The sequence below is a fragment of the Vicia villosa genome, linkage group LG2 (genome assembly GCF_029867415.1).
Source record: "Vicia villosa cultivar HV-30 ecotype Madison, WI linkage group LG2, Vvil1.0, whole genome shotgun sequence".
NCBI lineage: Eukaryota > Viridiplantae > Streptophyta > Magnoliopsida > Fabales > Fabaceae > Vicia > Vicia villosa.
Genome location: NC_081181.1, coordinates 11740075 through 11758782, shown reverse-complemented (window position 1 = coordinate 11758782; position 18708 = coordinate 11740075). Strand labels below are relative to the sequence as shown.

General features: G+C 34.5%; 4 protein-coding genes across 4 annotated transcripts; 2 read left to right on the top strand and 2 right to left on the bottom strand.

Annotated features, from left to right (window-relative positions):
• Positions 1-1138: 1138 nt before the first annotated feature.
• Positions 1139-2516, bottom strand: LOC131645874 (F-box/kelch-repeat protein At3g23880-like). The gene has a single exon (XM_058916072.1). The coding sequence runs from the start codon at positions 2473-2475 to the stop codon at positions 1294-1296; it is 1182 nt and encodes a 393-aa protein (XP_058772055.1). The 5' UTR covers positions 2476-2516; the 3' UTR covers positions 1139-1293.
• Positions 2517-7416: 4900 nt separating this feature from the next.
• LOC131648562 (uncharacterized) lies at positions 7417-7878 on the bottom strand. Its single transcript, XM_058918312.1, has one exon. The coding sequence runs from the start codon at positions 7876-7878 to the stop codon at positions 7417-7419; it is 462 nt and encodes a 153-aa protein (XP_058774295.1).
• A 1514-nt stretch (positions 7879-9392) lies between these two features.
• Positions 9393-11106, top strand: LOC131645873 (GEM-like protein 7). The gene is made up of 3 exons (XM_058916071.1): positions 9393-9627; positions 9733-10070; positions 10165-11106. The coding sequence occupies exons 1-3, from the start codon at positions 9489-9491 to the stop codon at positions 10336-10338; spliced, it is 651 nt and encodes a 216-aa protein (XP_058772054.1). The 5' UTR covers positions 9393-9488; the 3' UTR covers positions 10339-11106.
• Positions 11107-13669: 2563 nt separating this feature from the next.
• On the top strand, positions 13670-18641 carry LOC131649164 (uncharacterized). Its single transcript, XM_058918914.1, has 7 exons — positions 13670-14326; positions 14437-14539; positions 14667-14732; positions 16188-16370; positions 16477-16573; positions 18044-18180; positions 18278-18641. The coding sequence occupies exons 1-6, from the start codon at positions 13744-13746 to the stop codon at positions 18167-18169; spliced, it is 1158 nt and encodes a 385-aa protein (XP_058774897.1). The 5' UTR covers positions 13670-13743; the 3' UTR covers positions 18170-18180; positions 18278-18641.
• Positions 18642-18708: the final 67 nt, after the last annotated feature.

The window sequence follows — 18708 nt, the reverse complement described above, 5'->3', positions numbered from 1 at the left end:
CTAGAAAGATGTTTCTTTTGGAAGTAGATGCACATGGAAATTTTCTGATTTACTTTCCCAAAAACATGGGTGCCATATCTTAAAATACAATGTTTGTGGTCCTCCCAATTTCTTCAAATTAAGTAACATTAAAGTGGTGATGATGTCTAATCAAATCCAAACAACAAGTAACCATATCAGTTACACGTGGGCTGTCTACTCTATTCTGCCTTTGACCCTTTAACTACCATTTGTCGGCAAAGCCTTTGGAGACCTGCACTGTTTTGGAAAAATCGGTATAAGCATCAGCAGAGCTTTTCGATGGCATTGTTACTTCCAATTCACACATTCCACAACCTTCATTTTCTTACTATATTATACTTTTGAACTTGTTGATGTTCTTTTTTCACTTGTCCTTTTTCCAAATACAGTCAAACTCGGAAAAATCTGAATGATAAAATACAATCGCTGCACATGTTATTTTTTAATGTAGAAACTAGAAATGCAAGGATCATGCTCATGCAGCCGTGTGTTGTGTGCAAACAATAACAGCCAGATGGAAATGTGTTAAAGAAGGGTGACATCACAAAAAGGTAAGAGTGGCAGCTAGCTCTGATTGATTCAACTGCACATGTTAAGATAAGCAAGCGCTATTCTTATCTACGAAACCATTTTCAAGGAGTTGTAACATCTTAATATTATAATGTATGTTAACTAAACATCTATGATGTTGATGTATGTTAAATAAACATCAATGATTATGTTGTGCGTGAATCTTTTCCAGATTATATCAGCTGTGATCTTTTCCTTTATATTATGAGATGGAAAATATATTCCAGCTATAATTTATGTTTCACTCATTTTAGTTTTTAGTTTGTTTTTTATTTTACTATTACTGATATTTATATATAAAAAAGATGCAAACAATCCAAATGAGAAATGTTCTGGTAAGGTTAAACAGAAGTTATTAGTCACATATATATCACATAGTAGACTAAGACTTCTACCAGAACACAAGTTTTGATATTGAGTGAAGCTTCTTTAAGGCCAAGAATTGCATAGAAAACAAAATGTGATTCAAACATTGCAGCGAAATAAAGAAACCAACTAATGATACACAAAACAAAATTGAGAATAGTAGATTAAATAGTAAGACAAATTTATAAAATGTAATGTGCAATGACAAAATCGACAGCTCTAACTAACAAACAAATAACATAAACTAAGAGTAACCAAATAAGTCACTAGTAATCAAAATAAGCACAAAATAAATAACAAGATGAGCACTCTAAATCAGGTCACATAGCACAACATCTAGAAAGGACAAATCAAGCTCTCAACATAGATTTCTGGTGCCACCATATGACCATGGATGTTGTTTTGAAATTTCGGAATCTTGAAAGTATTATTTATGGAATCATAAACCACCAAACTATATTTCGTCTCAGTCCAACCCTTGCAAAACTCCATCAACACTTGGTCATCTTCTGAAATATATAATACCTTGGTATAGTGACAATCACCCCATGGATTCGTTTGAGGAACACTGAACAATTTAATCCAAGAATTTTCATCACCGTATTCCTTCATAATCAAAACATCATAAAACGTGTCCCTGGGAGAGAGGAGAGACAAACAACCCCTCAATGTCCCTAAGGTACTCATCATAGAAATTGGGAAATCCACATCAAAGACTGGCACTGAAAGCTTTTGATAGGACTCTTTCTCCAAATCAAGAGAAATAATTAAATACGCCCAATCAGCAATACCACTTGTCAACCAATTAACGGAGTCATTCAAAAAAGTTCCTGATCCAGAATTAGGAATGAGGTCAGGACCTGGGAAGTCCAAAATCCTTCTCCAACAACGAGTACCCAATGTATGAACGCTGACTTCGTATTTCATTCTACTCGTATTAACAGCAATAATCTTATAACTATTAGTAACAGCAATAATCTTATAACTATTAGTGAAACGATCATACACTAAGGTATATGAGGTATGGAATTGGTGTGGAAATTTCAGAAGAGGCAATCTTTTGAATTTTCGAATGAAAGGGTTACACACCAGAGCCAAAGTATCATGTATCTTAAAACATAGGATGCCGTCACATGTGGAAGCGCTATTCCGATATGCTATTTTGTTAAGAATACTTCTTTTACCGTAACCGAACTGTTTGACAGTAGAAGTAGCAGTAGTGAATGTGGAGGTGAATATAGAGGAAATTGAGGAATGTGAAAGAAGGAACTTAGATGAAGATAGGATGAGGTGGTGGCGGTCGTGGCTGGAGGTTGACAAGCGGAATTGCTTCTTGGCAAAGTCGGAATCTCGAGAGATAATAGAATTCCATGATTTACAGACGCAGCGGAGTTGAAGGAGGTGTTTGACAGGGAGTCTATACAGTATTTCAACCACCAAATCGAACGGAAGAGAACCGCTGAGATGCAGTGATGTTAGGGTTAGGGTTTGTTGAGGTTGTTTCCTTCTTTTGGCCATCACCTTTGCTACCTAAGAAAAGGTTAGGGGACTGAGTTTCAGGTTAAACTTTTTTTATACCATCAAAGATTCCTTATTGATTAAGTAACCTAATTCTTTAAAACAACTTATACTTATTCTTAAATTTAAACAACTTATTGATCAAGTAATGAGTTGCTTCCACATTTATCTCAACAAACTACACATATTTAATATTATGTATTTGAACATTTTATTTTTAATTATTTTATAACATTTTTCTTTTAATATTTTTTTAAAAACAATGGTTTATTATGCGAGTCAATCAAACATTTTAAATTTTTTATTTAGAGTTTAATGGTAGTGCACTGTCAGTGTAAAGAAGTATTACACAGACATCCAATCAGATCATTTTAAAGTGCCAAATTATTTTAGTATTTTAAAATTTAAAGGCTGACTTGGTAAGATACATGGTTGTTATTGGTTGACAGTGTAAAAATGATTTACACTGTCAGTGCATATCCCCTTTTCTCTTTTATTTAACAGCAATACTTATCCATTTACATATTTTTGTTTTTCTTTTATTTACCAAATTGTTTTTTCATTTATAAATAATTTTGTTTTAGCATCATTTATCTTAATAAATTTAATTCTTTATTTTTTTATAAGTATTTTGTTTAATTTTATATGCACGTGCTTTCCACATTATATTTTTGTCTATCATAATTATTTCAATAAACTAAATATGTCATCTTTCTGACTTGCTAACAAGTTTGAAGTATTACTAATTTGCTAAATAGAGATTGGGAGGTTAGAATGGAGAAATATTTATTGTGAAGCAAACAATGAAGTTATTATCTATGATCACTGTCTCATGAAGTACAACACTTATATTTTGATGATTTTATTGGAAAATTATACTTTATACCCGTACAATTATCTCCTACCCCAATAATTATGAAAATATTCCAATTTTACTCTTTTTTTTAATTTTACTAAAATCTTTTATTTTTTATTATTGATGTGAATCTTCCGAAACTGACAAGTGTGTATCTCACTCATGCGAACCGGATAACATACAATATAAAATTTCAGTATGTTAATATTCTAAACAGGAAAACTTTGAAACGTTAAATTCGGTTCACGTTTTTCACCAACCAAATAACTTGACTCCCAATTATCCGGTTTTATTTTTTTACCTACTGGATTTCTTCTTTATATGTTATCCGGTAGGCTTTTTAATTTTTAATTTTCTCATTTATTAATCTTTTTTAATTATATTTAATAGGCATGGATATTCCTTTGATGATATGTGATAAAAATCAAACATGCGTAAATACCACATATGTATTTTTAACAAGTCAAAAATTTGCTACACGAGAATAGTCGACAAACTAGATTAGGGAGGTTGAAATCAGAAATAAAGTGACGGTTATCATAATGTTGAAGTGGTAAAGCGGCAAGCAACAAAAGTTTTGGAAATATTTATCCGGGAATTTATCGTCTTCACAGGGACTAGTGCATTGGACTGCCGTTCAACAGTTTCCAAAGTTATGAGTTTGGATTGAATTTGTTAAAGATAAAAATGGAAAAGAAAATATCAACACAAAATAAATTCATTCTTCAAATAGAAGAAACTATCAAGTATTGCATATAATCTACTCTTCAGAAACTTAAACTTATTGACCGAATATACTCAACTTGTAACCTATCAATATTACCACATGTCAACAACACAACCCACAACATTATCTAAGTGACGATCTCTCAGACACCTAAACAACACATGAGAAATCCGAGCTTCCCGTAAATGTCGATCTCTCAGACAAACACGACCACTCAGACGCATTAAGCACTGACACTAAGTGATTATCAACCTAATCCATCTCTGCAATTAAGTTAATAGAAAATCATCCTAGATAAGCATTAGAGCCCTACATCTCTATAGCAACTCAAACACATAGCATGTTTGGATTAGCTTTTGAAAGGGTCAAAAGCAATTCTAGATGTAGAATTGATTTTGGGTGATTTTGAGATGTTTGGTTTGTCAAAAGTAAAATTGACTTTGTCTCTTGAATTGGTTCTTCTGGAAGCTAAAATTTGTAGTTTTTGCTTCAAGAATTGATTCTGGATAATTTTGAGATCAAAGTATATACATAACAAAACTCACAAAAGAAACTACAAACAGAAGAAATGGAGAAAAACCCAAAAATCTCCCGGTTTGTCGGGTCCGATTAATGCTATTGGATGGATTGGAGCTCTAAAATATCCAACCATCCCTCCAAAAATGTGATTTTTCTACCTTAAAACACGTTTCTGCCGACACTGCTTCGCCCGACGACTAAAATGGTTCGCCCGGCGACTCCAGACAGCAATTAAGTTGGCACATTTTTGGGTCGGTTGGGCTCGCCCGGCGAGCCCTTTTTTCGCCCGGCGAGACACACCAGTACAGCAAAAAGTTCTGCACTGTTTCGGCCATAACTCGAGAACCGTAACTCCGATTTGCGCCCGGTTCGAAGCGTTTGAAAGCTTATTCCATGATCTATCCAATAATGAATGAATATCAACTAAATTGATGATTTATTTTTATTTGATTTTGAGATTTATTCGACGATTCGTTGGTTCCGTCGCTCAAAATTGCGCGTTTTGAAGCCGTGTCTTTGACACTTTATTGCTCGTGCTCCAAAAGCGACTCGATATCTACAAAATGAATAGAAAACTATCAGATGGTATATAAATTAATAAAAACTCAATTAAATCCTATTTATACATATTTATACAAAAAGCGGGGAATTAATCAGAGAATATAATACAAAAGAATTGATAAGTGCCACAAAACAATAGTAAAAATAATGAATTTTTGGCACTCAACACATAACTCGTTCAGATACCAAAACAGGCAATATGGAAAGGAGTGATAAATTAATATTTGGTTGTGATAAATGTATCTCTATATCTATGAACTCACCATCTTAGATCACTTTTTTAATCATACCAGCAAAAACATATATCCATAAACTATTCTCTAGGTCTAAAGATTCAAGCAAAGAGATCTTTATAAATACCTCAACCTTAGGGTTGAGAGGGGTAGAAAAACTTCATCCAAAAAAACACATACTCATATAACTTCTCATCACTCAGCGTGCTCTAAGCACATACACGTGTACTTTTTGGGTCTATTTTACATTTTGATGAATCTTTTACAATGGAGGACCTTGAACTTAAAATTCTTAAGAAGATAAGGGATAATTCTTCTGTGTGGGTGAATCTTGAGACTTTGGATATTGCTTTCGCCTTTGCTGTTGAGGGTGGTCTATACCATGCCTTTGTGGAGGTGGGACCTTCTGAACACATGGAGCATTGTCCTTGAGGAAGTCAAGAGGATCTGCAATGAATTTGACGAGAGTGTTATTCCTCCTCATGAATGTTTATTTTCTTTAATAGGCTTCGGTCTCCCTGTAACACGGTGAACTGACTTTTATTTTTGTAAGCAACCAATGTTGCGGTAAGCATGAGTCGCCACCGACTTTTATTTTGTCCAATATCTTGCAAGGGTAAAAAGAACAGAAAAAGACCCTTTCTTAAGAAAACGGGCTCGGGGGGTAGATTATGAAAAGGGAAGGTGTAAGCACCCTTTTCATCCGTAGTTGTCTACAGGCTCTTAATTTACTTAGCTCATGTTTGTTTTGTTTGATTTAAGTTGAAAAGGGACTTTAGGACTTTAGCGTAAATGCGTAGCCTTAGTGTTTGAAAGAGTACGTATTGAAAAGATGTTTTTAATTGAGCTAGGCATATTAAGAGCACTAACCTAAATTAGTCTTTTTCTATGCTTTTTATTCTTCTAAGAGAGGGATAGGGCTATCCTTACCATTTAGGGTAGGTAGTCCTATTGATTGGACGTTCGGGACAATTGAAGGGTCATCGGAGGTCGTTGAAGGCAACAGGTAGAGGTACCTTTAGCAAGTTTGAAGGGACCATCGTCACTTTTTCGTAGGAAACAATCGAGGGTCATCGAGGGACTTAGTGATGATTTTTATATTGAGGGACCTTTGCTAATGAGTACCTCTACATTTCGAGGGACACGACCTTATATTCGAAGGCAACCAAGAGGCGCGTACCCTAGAGGTGAGTGAGTGCGAGTGTGTTAGGTTCAGGTATTTAATTATCTTGAGTTGTAGTGAGCTAGCGATTAATTGCATTATCTTATATCATCATACAATCCTAAGGCATACATCTAAGCAATATTATCAGCAGTTTATAGTGCGGAAAGTAAATGCAGAAACATAAATCTACGCTATTACAAAAGATACCCTTGCGCCCTATACATCGATTTCTAATATTTAAATAACAGAAAATTAAATAAATAATCAATCACGCGACATTCAAGGGAGTTTGGAGATGAGAAGAGAAATCGGGAGAAAATTGAAGGTTAGTAAAACAGGTTTGATTTTGGCACTAATTTTTTTGTAATAGGCAATGAAATATATTGAAACGGAGACGAAGCATAAGGGGTTCTTCACCCGATACAAAAGAACACTTTCCACTACTCAAAGCAAGTAAGCGAAGAAATGTGCCAAACATGAAAGTTACAGATATTAACTAGTTTACCACTAGAACATAACCAATTCCTAGAACTATGCATAATATCCATCATACACTCTAGGAAGCTAAAATTACCATCTTTGAAAATAATCGCATTACGGATCAACCAAATATGCCAACTTGTTGCGAGCCAAATAGCTCCTATAATCTTCCTTTTAGCCGAAGAAGGAACTTTATCGGAAATAAAAGGGAAGGTGATGAAATCTAACAACGAGAAATCCAGAATGCTTCCTACCCACTCGAAAACCTTCAACCAAATCGGTTTCACCACTAGATAACCACCAAGGAGGTGAGCTAGACATTCCTCCTCCACCGAACAAAAGACGAAATTAATCTCGGTAATGTCCAAAATTCCTTTCATGAAGAGATGATCTTTGGTAGCTAATTAATCTCGGTAATGTCCAAAATTCCTTTCATGAAGAGATGATCTTTGGTAGCTAGTCTATCGTGAATTAATCTCCACCCGAATAAAAGAGTTTTAGAAGGAGCATCTATCTTACAAATAAAATATGCATCTTTAACAACGCTAGGTAAAATAGGAGGCCCAGAAAGCTTAGAGAAGAACCTGTAGTAACAAGAGGAAACAGAAAAAACCTCCTCCTTGTTCAGCTTCCACCGGAACACGTCGTCGCTGCCAACCGAAAGCGCAGTCCGGTCCAAAAAATCCAGCAGCTGCGACTGACTGGAGCTCGCGGTGCTGCTGCTGCTTGTGTTCTGCAGCACCCGATCCAACCGCCATTCCCAGCCGTTTCCGCTCGTCCAAACGCCTGCCTCCGCTACCGACATACCATCCTCAGCTGCCTGCGCATAAAGGTCAGGGAAAAGCTCCAGCAAACTACACATATTTAATATTATGTAGAGTGAATATTTTATTTTTAATTATTTTATAACATTTTTCTTTTAATATTTCATAAATTTATTTAAAAACAACGGTTTATTATGCGAGTCAATCAAACATTTTTAATTTTTTATTTAACAGCAATACTTATCCATTTACATATTTTTGTTTTTCTTTTATCTACCAAATTGTTTTTTATTTATAAATAATTTTGTTTTAGCATAATTTATATTAATAAATTCAAATCTTTATTTTTTTAAAAATATTTTGTTTAATTTTATATGCTCGTGTATCATTTTTATCTACCATAATTATTTCAATAAACTAAACATATCCTCTTTCTGACTTGCTAACAAGTAAGAACTGATTTGCTAAATAGAGAAGGGGAGGTTAGAATATAGAAAGATGTATTGTGAAGCAAACAAGTGTGTTGTTGGATTAGCGAAAATAGGAGCAAAGTAGAAAATGGAAAATAACTAAGTTATTATATTTGATGAGTGTCTCAGCAACTGTAAAACACTTATTTTCATGATTTTATTGGAAAATTATACCCTATCCCTCAACAATTATGAAAATATTAACTATGATAGTCTAAGAATGATACTCTAAGGCACTTATCTACTATTGGCTTTATTGCCTATCAAATGTAATGAAAACCTTTTTCAGTATCTCCAAAGGGTTGGCCGACACTATCAACATATATATCATGGAGACTTACTGCTCAAGATACATAAACCTTTCTCTAAGCCTCTAAAAATAAACTTTTACTTATTGAAAAGATATCTTATATCTTTCTTTACCATATTTTTCCAAAAGCAACCAAACAATCCATGATGTCATAATATGATCTTGAACAATAAAACCTTCAAGTTGCCATGTTAGTTGTGTCTTTATTACATCAATAAGTGGTTGAACCAAATAACTTTTTCAACTATTGGGCAGTAATTCCTATAAAAGAGAAGAATCACACTTGCTTATCTTCTTATTATGTGCACATGCATCATATCTAAGCTAGTTGCAATTCTTAACTTTGTGATGCCACCCTTCTTTAACTTCTCTTTTGATTAAGATAACAAAATGTAAAGAGATATAGTGACACATCATTCACCAATAACTTGACCTTCATTTTAGCTTCACAAAGTTACAATGCCGACTCATAAAGTTCTGCTAATGTAAACCATCTCATCATCCTTTACCTTTTTTGTTTTAATTTCTTTATACTTATTTTTCCATAATACTGCAGTTCTCCAAAGAGTTGGACAACGTGTCTTGCACACTATGAAATTAAACCTTGTTAACTTTATTTTTTTAAAAGCTTACTTATATCTTTCTTCTTTACCATCTTTTTCTAAAAGTAACCAAACAATCCATGATATCAAAATATTATCTTGAATAAAGTCCTTCAAGTTCCCATGTCAGCAGTGTCTTTATTATATCACACAGATCATGATTGAGTCATCCCACGAAAGGCTCAAGATTCACTTCCTACTTTTCATCCCTTTAAATACTACCTCCTTACAATACAAAGGGACTGATCTAACCAAGTGAGTCTAACTTCCTTAAAATCTACTAGCTATCTCTTTAAACAAAACACAAACCTTATTAATCATTCAACATGCAAACCTCACTTCTTCACCAGCTAATTGTCGGAACTCCAATCATATATGATCAGTTTCAAAAGCAGGATAGCAGATTCTTACTTGATTCTGCTTCTCTTCAATCTCAATATCCATCATCCGAACATCAAAGCAAATGTAAGACTTTCTTTTCCTTTATAGACGGACGAATCACGATTATCTAATCTAATTTCGTTAAGTATTTTGATGATTTTACTAATACAGAGTACTTTAATGTTTCAGGTAGAGTAAGTTCTAACCAGAAAAAGCGCAGCAGGAAGGCCGATAGTAATTCTGAAATTACAACGAGACTTGGGACAAACATATCTGAAACTATCAAGAGAAAGTTAAGCTTAGGGGCTCGAATTCTTCAAGTGGGTGGAGTAGAGAAAGTGTTCATGAAGTATTTTAGTGTGATCGAGGGGGAGAGGCTGTTGAAAGTTTGCCATTGTTATCTGTCTACCACATCTGGCCCTCTAGCTGGTCTCCTCTTCATCTCCACGGAAAAGGTTGCCTTTTGCAGTGAGAGGTCAATAAAAGTCTTTAACCAGAAAGGTCAAATGTGTAGGATCCACTATAAGGTAATTCATGAACAAACCTATTCATATCTGAGTCTTCCTTGTCCAATATTTTGTTAAGATTCTCAAAGGTATATATATGTGTGATGTACAACAGGTTTCCATTCCAGTGAAGAAGATAAAGAGTGTGAGGCAAAGTGAAAATGTTGAGAAGCCAAGACAGAAGTACATAAATATAGTTACAGTTGACAACTTCGATTTCTGGCTTATGGGGGTGTCAAAATATCGTAAGACATATAAATATCTCGAACAGGCAATGTCTCAAACTTAGTTGAATTTAAGATATAACTTACAAGAGATGATATGCAGCAAGTAATTATATGGCAGCTGTAATTGAAGATATGCTTGGAGGACCAAACATCTCGCGTAAGTATTGGCTTTTCACTCAAGATTGAGCATTGATATATAGCAGATGCACATGCTGTCAACACATTGTTGATAAAGTTGTTGATGCAAGAGACCATTAATTTGGAACAAGCTTTTTAACAAACACCAAACAGTGAGAGTTAGAGACAGGGATCATATTAGGAAAAGGTATCCATTGATCCATAGAGAGAGAAGCCTATTTTGTGTAGAAATTTTTCAAATGTGAATCTTTTACAATTATTTAGTTTAAATAGTTATTGTATATTACATCCACAATATGACCGGATCCTGTTGCAGACAAAACCGATACAAATTTTCACTCTCAAAAACATTACAACTAATTACTTTCAAACAAAAGTTCAATCCCTAGTTATTAAACTAATAATCAATTATAAGATACAAAAGGTAAATAAAAGAGGGATGCATTCTCACAATGATGGTGACACAGAATGGTACTATATCAAAGCTTCATGGTTAAGCAACCGCGTCTTCACATTGATCAGCCAATGTAATGTTGTCAATGTGAGGGTTCAACTTTTAGTCTACCTATAACCTTCCATTAGTAATAGAAAATTATTAACTTTCAATATGTATTGATCATTCACTAGTATATTGCTGTCCTATGAATAAAACTCCCATTTTGGTGTAAAGACACACCTTTTGAAGAATATAATACATACCTTCTAACTATGCTCTTTCTTTTTGGAATATGGTTGATGAATGATTGTATTATATATATATATATATATATATATATATATATATATATATATATATATATATATATATATATATATATATATATATATATATATATATATATATATATAACTATTTATGATTCTTGAATTGATCAATAGCCCCGTTTGAGAGAATCTGACATCTAATTCTCGCGAAACTCTACGAGAAACCACCGTCTCTTCATAGTAATTCGGCAAGCATATGATATTTTTCCCGTTCGAATCACCAATAAAGCTAGTAAAATAATGGAGATATCGAAATCAACTCGATCAACAACTCAATGCAGCACCATCGTTGCGGGCGCTACATCATTTAATGATCCCAATCTCACGAGATAGACTTCGCCTCCTCCTACGGTCAAGGATGAACCTATCACTTTCATAAATGCGGGACAACAATTCAAAACTTCAGATTGGGATTTAATTACAACAATAATGCCATGTCGTTTACCAGTAGCTTGTGTCCATGCTAAAACTTCAGATTGGAATTTAAATATCTTATCAATTACAACACATAAATTTTAAACTATCACTTTCATAAATGCGGGACAACATTTCAAAACTGCATTAATTGAATAAGAATCATACGGTATCTGTAGTGAAGAACTCCGTAAAATATGCATAGGAATCAGACGAAGAAGCTGCTGACTCTGGACCACACAAGAAAAGAATGAGATCTGCAAACATACCGGAAATTTCAAGCAATTTCAAAATTTGCGGTAGATTTTGTGGCAAACCAGAAATTTCAAATATTTCAGTAAGTTATTCTGATTTCCAGTTTTGGAACTAGAATTTTTGCAATTTCCTGTAAATCGTTATCGAAAATTTTCCAAATACAAATAATTTTCGATAAAAAATCAATTTCACATACCGGAAATTTCTAAGAATGTACTAGAAATTTTAATCTTTACTGATTTCAAAACGTAAACTTTTTAACAAATGTAACTATTTTTTAAGTATATAGTATTGTTCCAGACTAACCCAACGACTAGACATGACCCAATCCGCTTCTACACCTAAAATGACCTAATAACATTGGTCCATCTGACTAAGGGCAAGGGAAAACACTTTTCCTCCATCTCCTCTACCGAGGACACATCTTCACCCCGCTAGAGGACCAACCCATCGTCGTTCTCGGCTAGGCCTCCACATAAGCCAACATCAAGACTTCGCTTCTGCCCCTCCGTCGGGGACTGACGATACCTGCTCGCTAGGCACCATTGCTGCCCAAAAGTACATCTTTGTCCGCCTCAACGACTTGTTTCAGACAGCCTTCTAGGATTCCTAGTTTTACGCCTAAAATCCTCGCAACCATATTTTTTGGGTTTGAATTCCCGATCCAACCCAAATATGAACCAATGACCAAGCGCTGAGGGCAATATAAAAACCTCTCTTCTGATTCTAAAAACACTCAAACGTATATTTGCTCCTACTGTCTTTAGCATTAGAGTGCCTTACATGTACACCCCATCCTCTCCATCACCAACATTCTACTCGACGTTTCTAACCCATTTCAGATTCTAATCCATCAATAAGATCAAATATGAAAGACATTTTTGTCAATACAAAAATACTAGGTACCATATATAATTTATGAGTAATGTTATTCTTACACCCAATGTATACACTAATACTTACACCAAACACTGTTCACCGTATTTATACGGTGAACAGTGTTTTTTAAAATAAAATAATTTTTTTTATTTTTTATTTTTAAAATTATGGACGACACTGTTCATGTACGGACGTACATTAACCAACTTCATTACTACATTAACCAAGTTCTTACACTGCATTAACCAAGTTTGATGAGTGTTAAAAATTATTTTTAATATCTGGATGTTGCATTAACCAACTTCATTACTGTATTAACCATGTTTTTATACTGCATTAACTAAGTTTGGTGACTGCCAAAAATTAATTTTAATACCTGAATGTTGCATTAACCAACTTCATTAGTGTATTAACCAAATTATTACACTGCATTAACCAAATTTGAGTAATGCTATTCTTATACCCATGAACAGTACTTTACAGTAGTCATCCAATTTGGTTAATGTAGAGTAAAAACTTGGTTAATGCAGTAATGAAGTTGGTTAATGCAACATTCAGGTATTAAAAATAATTTTTAGCAGTAATCAAACTTGATTAATGCAGTGTAAAAACTTGGTTAATTCAGTAATGAAGTTGGTTAATGCACGTCCGTACATGAACAGTACCGTCCATAATTTTAAAAATAAAAAATAAAAAATATTATTTTATTTTAAAAACACTGTTCACCGTATAAATACGGTGAACAGTATTTGGTATAAGTATTGGTGTATACATTGGGTATAAGAATAGCATTACTCATAATTTATAGGGGTTGCATAATGAATTATCCGTGGATTTTTTTTCTCTACTTTTTTTTTTGTTGTTTTGGAATCTCCACTTAAATGTTGAATAAAAATTAAAATCTAAATATAAAATAAAAGAGATCTATCATATCATATATACACATTGAAGGTGGGTTGAAATGAAAGGAAAAAATTATAGATCTATTCTATTCTTCTTCCTCTTCGTGAAATGCAATGGGTTTAGGTTCAGTTCTGATTTACACGATCTTAGCACTCCTCGTTCTTCTATTCCTCTCCTCCTACTCTCCCTTCTCCACCACCACCAACCACCACTCTTCCCACCGTCACCGCCGTCTCAAACTCCGCTCCAACTTCACTCTCACCCCTTCCCACTCCCACCACCAACCCGTCCCCTTCGACCCCCTCGTCGCCGAACTCGAACGCAACCGCGAAGACAAACAATGGGAGCAACAGCACATTCACCACTCTCACCCTGAACTCCACCGCCACGAACACGACTCAGCCCCCGCTCACGAGTCGCAGCCGGAGTGGGAGGACTTCATGAACGCCGAAGACTTCATCAATGACGAGGATAAGTTCAATGTTACTTCTCGCCTTTTGATTCTCTTCCCGAAAATCGATGTTGATCCGATGGATTCGTTCATCGATGTTCATGAGTTGACTATGTGGAATCTTCAACAGGCTCATAGAGAGGTTTTGCATCGGTCTCAGAGAGAAATGGAACTTCATGATAAGAATCATGACGGTTTCGTTTCGTTCTCTGAGTATGATCCTCCTAGCTGGGTTAAATCCGCAGGTAATAATTTTATTTACTTCTCTTTCTATTTTTATACTTTTTTGTTTTTGTTTCTCACTCTAGATCTATTGCTATTGAATGCTGAGATTTGTCTTTGTTTTTGTTATCAGATCAAGAATCTTTTGGTTATGATATGGGTTGGTGGAAAGAAGAGCATTTTAATGCATCTGATGCGGATGGAGATGGTGTTCTCAACTTAACTGAGTTCAATGAGTGAGCTTCTGCTGTTTTTGTTAGGAAATTTTGTTGTTTGGACTTGATAATTTAGTTCATGATGCTTTTTACTCGAGCTAATGATTTTGTATATTGTTAATTTTTTTTGTTTATTATTGTTTTTCAGCTTTCTGCACCCGGCTGATAGTAATAATACAAAGCTTCAACAATGGTTGTGCAAGGAGGAAGTCAGGTAGGTTACTCATGATATCTCGTAGTAATTTGTCAGGGTGGATATAAGTTTCTTATAGGTTTAGTTGTTTCTGTTTGTAAAGTTTTTCCCTTGACGTGTTTGTAGTAACCGGCATTGTGTATGGTGCATTGATAAATGCATTTCACATGAGTATGACTCTGAGATGTCATGTTATTGAATAATTAGCAACTATTTCATTCCCCTGATTATGATTTACCATTTCACATTTGGCATGCTAAACACAGGGCTGATAAAGAAGCTTGGACCTCTAGTTTTCATGCATTCACAATCTTAAGTAGAAAAGCTGTTAAGGAAACTTATATGTAATACAAAAATAGTAGGGGAATTCTTCCTGAATTAAAGATACAGGGCTGCAAAACTTTGAGGGCTTGAATCTCCTTATGCCCAAAAGCCCCAATTATCTATCAGAATGACAAGATGACCTCCCTCTCAATCTGACTCGTTATTTATACAATGCCTCATCCTAACTGTTTTCAAATAGCCACTGATTGGGCAACTAAATAATTTAGATCAGGTGTTGACAATATAGTTAGGAACCTCATATGTTTTAGAAAGTAACACTAACATGGGAAAATCTTCCCTAATCACGGATATGTTGCTGGAAAACTTTGAGGGTTTGCAGTTTGCAGTTTCGCACAAGGGTGTTTATTTTTCATGGCTGTGAAAATAATTCTCAACAATGTGGAGGCTCAAAATATGGATTTCAACGTTTTATACAAAGTTAGAAAATTTATTCTGTCATAAAACATTGCTGGGAATGAAATAACTGCCACAAAAGGAAGGAATTGGGACATAAAAGGTTCCAATGTAGGTGGGAACTCCTATACCGCACTATTTAAAATAAGTCGATATAGCTTTTTTACTTAGGCTTCTTAGATTCACACCAGATGCATGCAATCAGTGGGATAATATATTTGACATGTATCATGAAAGACAATACAGTCCTATACCCTGGTATCAAACACGGACATCTAACTCAGGTATTTAGCTTATAAGGGAATCCTCAATATCTAGATGATGATAATGGTGTTCAAATAACTCATCTTATTTATCATTTGCTTGTTTTCTAGTCTAAATAAATAAACACTCCTCACTAACTTGGGCACTGAAGACTATGTTTCTTGTGGTCACCCAATTCCAAATCCATGAAACCAATTAGGATTGAAGTTGAATGTTTCAACCGTCTTGGGCTAGCCCAGCTGTAGGTTACGGTTGGTTTCTTGAAGTTTTCTTTGCAGTCACTGGCCTCATCTAGAAAAATTTACAATATTGGCATTTTTTTTGTTGAAATATTAGAAATATTAACAATAAATATATTTAGTTAATTTTATTTTTCTTAAGTGAATGGGAGATCTTCAGCTTATATGCAGTTAGCTTATTTGTATGACTGCCTTGGCATACTCATGCTTATGTACTCTTTTTATTTCATTATAGAGAAAGAGACTCGGATAAAGATGGGAAGGTCAACTTCAAAGAATTTTTTCACGGGCTCTTTGATTTGGTAAGAAACTATGACGAAGAAGAAAGTCACACTGATTCCCATCATTCTGAATCTGATAATCCAATGGATGCTCCAGCTAGAAAACTGTTTGCGCAGCTTGACCAGGATGGTGACGGGTATTTGCCTATTTTTCATTCTTAATGTACTTTCTTTGGAACATTATTGCAGTTTCTTCATCGTGTCCTATCATTCACTTTTGGGTTTTCTTCTCTATCTATGCAGGTACTTGTCAGATACTGAACTACTGCCTATAATTGGGAAACTCCATCCATCCGAGTATTATTATGCAAAGCAACAGGCAGAATATATCATTTCACAGGTAGTGAACCCCAAACAATAATTACACTCTTATTGTTGACAAAGGTGTCATCTGATCATGTGAAATCATATGAATATACAAATGACCATAAGTTCATAGTTATCAAATCATAATTCAAACTGTGAAGCATGTGTTATGTCCCTTTGTCTTGGATCAGGTCCATATCAGCATGGAGCTAATTTTTGAATTAAAATTGCATCTCATCGCATCGCATCACAAGATTCATAATCACAATTAAAAGTAACTGAAATATCTAATATAAATGATGTTTAATGCTTAATGTTATCTTAACCATCCATAGTTATCAATCCCGGATAGCGGAGCGGCCGACTCCAAAAATGGGATAGCTGGATAACCGCTATTTGACTATTTTTTAGACTAATTATATGAATAATCTATTAAACAAATATTTAATGTAAAACCATCACAGAAGAGGAATAGAGTTATTAAATGACTATTACTTAAAAAAATAGAGGTAATGAAAAACAAATATAAAATCAAACCAGATTCATTTATTTTAAGGGTAAATCTAGGTTTTGGCGTTCAAAACAATTCAAACCCGCTCGGGATGGAAGGTGCCATGCTCCCGCTACCTGCCAAACATCAAATAGCTGCCGCTAGACATCAAATAGCGGAGAGTCACCGCTCCGGGCCGATAGCGGCCGCTATCGATAACTCTGATCTTAACAACAAATGTTAATGTGTTATGTTGGTGGGGAAAGTTGCTATGGCCACCTTATTACTCCAACCCTTGTGTCCTTCCCTTCAAACCAGCCCATCCACCTTATAATCCCTAGTTTAATGCTTGATGTAATAATTTCAAATTAGAAATTGACAAAACAGCTTAACCATAATAATATTTCAGAGACAAACCAGATCTAAGATAGCATAAAAAATAATAGGTTGGATGATAACTGAGGAGAGGCCTGCCATATGGTGGTCCTCCCTTGGGCCATTCCACCTACTGGATTCTCATGAAAATAGTAGGTCCAAGAGTTTTATCACTAGATGTTTTCGTTAGCCAACATATCAGAACAACAATGTCTAATGTCATTTACTTAATAAAGCTGATATTTCTATACCTTGATGATGGTTCTGTAGGCAATTCTTCATCCTTCTTTTTTTGTACACTTCTTTGTTAGAACTATAATGCTTATTACTATAGCCATGAAGATTGGTAATACTGGTTGCTACTTTTTAGTTAGTTAATTTTTTAAAAAATAAATCGGGACTTTAGCTTGCAATTGATAATTTTACTTTCCCTTGATCTCTTAAAAAAATATTTGATTTATTTTTCTGCAATTATTGTAACGATAAATTGCTCCTTTTAATTCTACTTTCCCTTTGGGGATAATGTTAAAAGAAGCTGATATTGACCTAATAGTTCAAAAAGCATTCCAACATCTGTTGAATTACATCATAAATTAATTTCATCAATAACCACTAATTCATTGTATAATGTTATGACAGGCAGACAGTGACAAAGATGGGCGCCTCACTTTGCTTGAGATGATTGAGAATCCCTATGTATTTTATAGTGCTATTTTCAATGATGATGAAGATGAGTATACTGATTACCACGACGAGTTCCGATAAATTCATGCTAGGTGAGGGAAATTAACTGTTTCCACATCTATCTCAAATTTTATTCTGCATTTAGTTAAAGATTTCCGCTGTAATGTTTTCAATGATCATCGATTGCAGGATGCAAAAAAGCCTGAAACAATTTCAGTAACAAGGAGTCCATATTTGAAGCAGAATTATTAGGCTGCTAGCTCAATCCTGGTGATGGAATTTTCTGTCCATTCATATCATCTGCGAGTTCTTATTTGTTGATAGGACCCACCATGGCTTGTCATGGAGTCACTCCCGGATCAACTGGAGGATTATTGTAGGATCTAAACTTCATTGTAAAATTAGAAAGATAGATACAGATTTTCGAATCAGTCGTTGAGCCATCATTAATTAAGTCTTACTACATTTCAATTCTCAATGGATAATACATGTAACATATAACTATATTGACCATCATGATTCTAGTTAGACTCTTAGATTCATTTTGTTTTCATATTGATGACCATCAGTTAACAGTTTAGTCTTTTACAAATTAGTTTTTATTGATTTCATATTTCAAA